The sequence below is a fragment of the Eschrichtius robustus genome, chromosome 6 (genome assembly GCF_028021215.1).
Source record: "Eschrichtius robustus isolate mEscRob2 chromosome 6, mEscRob2.pri, whole genome shotgun sequence".
NCBI classification, from domain to species: domain Eukaryota; kingdom Metazoa; phylum Chordata; class Mammalia; order Artiodactyla; family Eschrichtiidae; genus Eschrichtius; species Eschrichtius robustus.
Window position 1 is genome coordinate 75,539,943 of NC_090829.1, and position 6,023 is coordinate 75,545,965.

The 6,023-nt window shown below is 37.7% G+C and overlaps 1 protein-coding gene across 2 annotated transcripts in view; it reads left to right on the forward strand.

The window, feature by feature from the left end:
- Positions 1 to 5,672, forward strand: part of OSBPL11 (oxysterol binding protein like 11) — a 97,961-nt gene extending 92,289 nt beyond the window's left edge. For both annotated transcript variants that reach the window (XM_068546573.1, XM_068546574.1), the window contains one exon: positions 3,851 to 5,672. In XM_068546573.1, the coding sequence (XP_068402674.1) occupies positions 3,851 to 3,916 (66 nt within the window). In that variant the 3' untranslated portion in view covers positions 3,917 to 5,672. The remainder of the gene's footprint in view (positions 1 to 3,850) is intronic.
- Positions 5,673 to 6,023: the final 351 nt, after the last annotated feature.

Sequence of the window (6,023 nt, forward strand, 5' to 3'; positions counted from 1 at the left end):
GTAGAAGTTTCTTATCAGCTCCAATAGCAGACTTGAGCTAGGCCCAGACTACCAGGAAGCATTTTGAGCTTAACATATGAAGGAATGTATAACAATAAAAAATATCCAATAATGACAAGCGTACATTTTATAGTAATGTGTTCCCCATCGCTAGACTCATGTAAGAGACCATGGCTTATGTAGAAGTGTTTAATTCACTAGTTTTGGAGGTAAGACAAAATGATTCCTAAAGTCTTTTCTGCATTTAAAGGTTTTGTTTTATTTTGTTTATTACTTTCTGGTAGAACTCACAGTAAGGTGAATAATGGACCAGAGCTGATGCCAAGAAAAGTTTTCTTGTCCATAGCCAAGTCTAAGGAAACTCATTGAATTTTAATATTGGTCTGTCAGGAAAGAATCTGGAAAAACAGTCTGTGAATTTTGATTACCCTTAAAAGCCTACAGTTTATTGTAGTAGTTTCATTGCTATAATTTTTCTCAACTGTTTTCTTTCTTCCTTCCTTCCTTCCCTCCCTCCCTCCCTCCCTCCTTCTCTTCTTTCTTTCTTTCTTTCTTTTTGGCTGCATTGGGTCTTCGTTGCTGCATGCTGGCTTTCTCTAGTTGCAGTGAGTGGGGGCTACTCTTTGTTGTGGTGCATGGGCTTCTCATTGCGATGGCTTCTCTTGTTGTGGAGCACGGGCTCTAGGCGCACGGGCTTCAGTAGTTGTGGCACATGGGCTCAGTAGTTGTGGCTCACGGGCTCTGGAGCACAGGCTCAGTAGTTGTGGCACACGGGCTTAGTTGCTCCACGGCATGTGGGATCTTCCCGGACCACGGCTTGAACCTGTGTCGCCTGCATTGACAGGCGGATTCTTAACCACTGCACCACCAGGGAAGTCCCCCAAATGTTTACATGGATAGGAATTCAAGGAAAAGTACTTTACATCTCTTCATTTTTATATGAAAAGATAAACCTTTGTAACTACTATGCAAAATTATAGTCTGGTAACCTTGGATTTTTTTCATTTCAAGCTCACTAAAATAGCATACCAGAAGCAGATTCTAAAGAGGAGAATTTTTCTAAGGGAAGACTTCTATAAATCATTAAAAATGAACTCTAGGGGCTGAGAGCAAGAAGCTGTAATGGGTAAAAGATGCAACCAATTTTAAAAGATTTTAAAAGATAGGCCTCCTGGTTCTTGTAACTAACATGACATGTAAACATGCTACTTCTCATGTATTCTTTATTTGAGAGATATTATTAAGAACCTACCACTTAATCCCTTTATTATACTTTGTGATGTTGGATAGACAGAATGTAGAAAGTGATAGCAAGATATGGCAGTTGTCTAATAAAGTAGTGAATTTCTTTCTGCCTAGATAGTCTTAACTCACTGCCTGATGAAACAGTAGACTGGAGATGCTGACTCAGGTTTGGGCCTCTTTAGTTGGTAAGATGTAAGATGGCTTTCTAAATGGTGTGCCATGACACAGTGGTACAACAACAGATGGGTTAGATTAGTGTCATATACTGATTGCCTAAGCCCCTGGGGCTGCCGCGTCACATCCTGTGTGTGACAGGACCATGGACTGTGCTGTAAGAAGCACTGCAGAGGAGAGGTGAGGCTGATGAGGATGGTAGTTAGCTGACACTGGTACCACGAAGTTCATAACAACTTTGGCGCTATTGCCATCAGGTATGGCTCTTTGCTAAGAAGAGTCATATGTTATTGAAAGTCAATTTTGTCTCCCCTGTGGTCCTAAACACAGTGCTGGGCACTTAGTAGATGTTTCATACATATTGTTATGAGTAACAAGAGCTTTTCCACTTGTTTGGTACTTTCATTATTGCTGTCAAACCAACAGACCAGTTTGGAGTTGGCTTTAGTTAGATGGAGGAGTAGAGTCACTTGATATAAAAAGAGGAGGTAGAGTAACCTGAGAAAGTATAAATGAATTTAAAGTGTTTCTAGTATCATTTGATAATACCTACCTTCTTTTCCTGACCATTTCTCACTGACATTTAATTTATTAGATCTTCCATTTCCTCTCTTGCGATTTTACACATCCATCAGGATCTATTGGTCGTATCCTCTTGAGTGGATGTTTAAGATTTCTTAAGATGTATATAAATGCAAGCAGGAAGGCTTTTGCAGAATAGTGGACCACATTGGAGGCAGATGTGTTAAGTTTGAACCTCATTCATACCTTGGATAGTTTATTTACCACTTCTAACTTCGGTTTCCTCATCTGTAAAATGTAGGTAATTATATAGAAGGTGCACTGAAAAGAACTCTGCCCTTCCTGGGTGAAGTTGGACAACTCATTTCACTTCTCGGAGCCTCAGTTTCTTCATCTGTGAAGTGAGATGGTCAGGTGGCACGTCTTAACTTCTAAACCTAGCATTCTGTAATGTGGTTAGGAGACATCTTTTGTGTTTTTGTGTTTTGTGATAATTATCAATCAGGTGATTTAATTTAAACAACATAATGGTTTCTGTTGTTAAAGAGAAATTATTCTGACACTTATTAAAAATGACAAGGAAGACTTTATTCAAGAATATCGCAGTAGAGGAAAAAGATTGAATTCAACTCTGAATGTGTTGATAAGTGGGAATTTATAGCCAGTGGGCAGGATGAGGGAGTGGATGGAAGATTACGAAGAGGAACTTGGTCAGATGTCAAGGATGGTGGGTCGGGGGAGGCACATGATTAGATCAAAAATGCGAGGAGAAGAGTTTCATTGGATATCAAAGATGAGAGAATTCTTGATAAACTAGTTCATCAGGATGTTTTTTTGCTAAAACTGAGTTTAGCAGGCCTAGGATGAGGCTTAGTCAAGAAGAGAGACAGAGGAGTCTAACTTTTAAAGTTTGGTCAAGGAGAGAGTCCTCGTCACTATGACCCACATAATTGCTGGGCGTAAGCCATTTTTGGAGTAAGGTAGGGTAAATATATATTTTTAAATATTTTTTTGAAGATTTTTTTTTTTTTGATGTGGACCATTTTTAAAGTCTTCATTGAATTTGTTACAATATTGCTTCTGTTTTATATTTTGGTTTTTTGGCCATGAGGCATGTGGGATCTTAGCTCCCTGACCAGGGATTGAACCCGCACCCCCTACATTGGAAGGTGAAGTCTTAACCACTGGACCGCCAGGGAAGTCCCTAAAAAAAATTTTTTAACGCAAATAAATTGAGGGCGATATAGGGGTTACGGACAGAGGTTCAAATCTGACTTACTTCACCTAGTCGCATAAACACCGAACTGCAGTCTTAGCTACTGTGACCTCAGCTCTACCAAGCTCTCACCCCAGTATGCTGCTTCATGCATTTGCTGCAGCACTTTTTTCCTCACTTGGTCTTCTCCTGTCTTTCATTCACTCTTTGACTAACTTTATCTCCTTTTGGTATCCTTCTATTCACAGGAACCAGGGAAAACTAATAGGGTAGAGTCAGGAAAGAACTAGGAAACAGTACTCAGATCCTAGAGATGCCGGTTGAGGTGTAGAGAACAGCTCGTACCTTGGTGACCATTTCCTGTGCTCCACCTGCTGCCTGTCACTCCATCAGTGGGGCTCAATCTGCAGCATCTTCGCAAAATTGGCAGAATTGCTACAAATGACTCCTGCAAAGTAAAATATTCATGGAGCACAAACTAGGTCTTCCCAGACCAGAACTTCTCACCTAATCCTAGCTAAACCACACATATTTTTTGGTGTCTTAAGCACAGAGGCTTTTTCTTCACAAACTCTTATTTTTAAATGTGAGAACAGAATTCGATTTCAATGAAGGCATTGCATCTAGTTTTGGTTACTGATTCTGAACATAATAGAGGAATGGTTCTTTAATTTATTTTTCTACTTGTTTCAGGGAGATGGCTGGGTTTATCACAAACCCCTTTGGAAAATAATTCCAACAGTACAACCAGCAGAGTGACACACACTGTCTAAGACTCGACCAAATGAACTTCTCTATTTACCCTAAACTCTCCCAGAATGGAGTCATTGCACTGAGTGACCTGCTTCCTGATTGCACAGACTGAAACTAACTACACACGAATGTACCAATTAGGGCACCATAGAACTGCAGCAAGACCAAAGTGTTGAAGAAGCACGATGGACCTCTCACCAAGCCGTTCATGTGATGTGAGCAATATCATCTGAAGCCCTTTCACCTGAATTATTAGATGATTAATCTTTTATCCAGTTCCTGCTCCAAAAGCTAAGTTTGAATCCCCTCTTTTTGCATGGGGGCAGCAGATAAACACAACAGTGAGAACTCAGTGATTTTGATTTCTTTGTAGTGAAAATTGAAGTCTCTTTCAGAGTTTGTGCTTTGCTTTCTGTCAGTAACTGAAGTATTCACTACTTTTACAACAAATCAAGAGGAGGAAGAAGATGACCCAGAAGTGGCTTCAGCCATTGTGCCTGAAATCAGTGTTAAAAAAAAGTCAACCAGGTTGTCGTAACAAGGCATTCTGTTCCTTCAAAGAGACTGTGTGCCTGTGTCTGAGGAACTTATCCATTATCCACCTCTGTTGGAACTCTCTTTTAAAAAGTATATTTATAAATTGATTAGAATTATAACCATGGAGAATTTTTTCTTCTGAGCATTTTAATATACTTGAAAACAGCATTGACTTGAAAAATTTCAGAGCATTTTTCAATACCTAGTTTTATTAAATATTATACTTGAGAGACAGTTTTTTAAAACGTGGTCATGTCAATATGATGAGATTTTGGCCCTTCTCAAGAACTGAGGCATTAAAGAACAAGCAAATATTAAAAAATAAGACTTACTGTTTTCCTTACCTTTTTTTCACTTGTAGGTTAATATATCCAATATTACGTGCTATCCCTCTGGATAAGTATGCTTTATCTTACCTCTGTTCACTCAAAATTTAAAACAACTATTCATATTTGTCAGTAATTCAGAAGTTATATATGTGACTAAGTGCATGTATGGTATGTTTTGTTTTTTCAAGGAAACGCAAATGCTGAAGAAAGAGTATGACATAAAAAGGTATCAGGAAAAAAAGATATCAGGAAGTTGTATTCAGGTACAGTCTTTTTTTTTAAATAAGTATTTTATTGAGGTTGAAGAATTGCTGGCAATTAATAGAATAGTGCTAATTATGGCTTTCATCATTCATTCACGTATTTATTTAGCACCTACTTATGGTGCTCAACACTTGTTACTTCAAGCTACCTTAATTTTCCAAGAGTGGTGCCTTACTCTGTTTCTTCTGATGTGGTCTTCCAATCAGTGTGTGTAACATATACCTGTTATCCATCAGCCATTGTAAGTGGCTGTATCTGTTGCATCATCATAAGAAGCTTAAGCTTTGTGCTCTGATAAATTGTGTTTTATTGAAGGGGGCTAATAGGATGAAAACAGCAAAATAATAATTTTTTTCAACAAATTGTAAATTATAAGAAGATAATTGGTTAATGTACAACCATTTTAATGATTCCCTTGTTCATTTTTGCTGTGAAATGCACTGAAAAATCTCAAAATGAGTTATAGTTCATGTGTTGGGAAGATTAAAAAATAATAAAACTAGAGAACAATGATGCCTTTGTCTGTTTTATGAATGGAGAGAAATAGAAAGTTTATATTTAGCGGAGTTATTGCCCTGTTCATTCGAGAAGGACATTGATTTTAAATCCTTACCTTCAGGAATCTCTTAGGGAAATAAGGGAGTAAATTTAATAACAGTTTTTTTAAATTAAAATGTTTTAATTTTACGACTTTTAAATAAACTGGAAATAGAGCAAGAATATCAAATGAAACTGGAGGTTTTTGTTTTGTTCTTTGAACCGTTTGAATGCCCATTTATTTCTTTGAATTTTTGAACCACTTTAAGAATTACTGAAATATGATTTTTTAAAATTCTTATTAAAAGTACATTTATGAGTAATTGAAATCTTCCCCCCTTGACAGGAGTGAAATAATACCACTTTAGGGTAACTGTTTTACCTTGTCCTTCTCTTCTTGACATCTGCTGTAGCTTATTCACTTAACAAGAGGTAGAGGCCTTTTC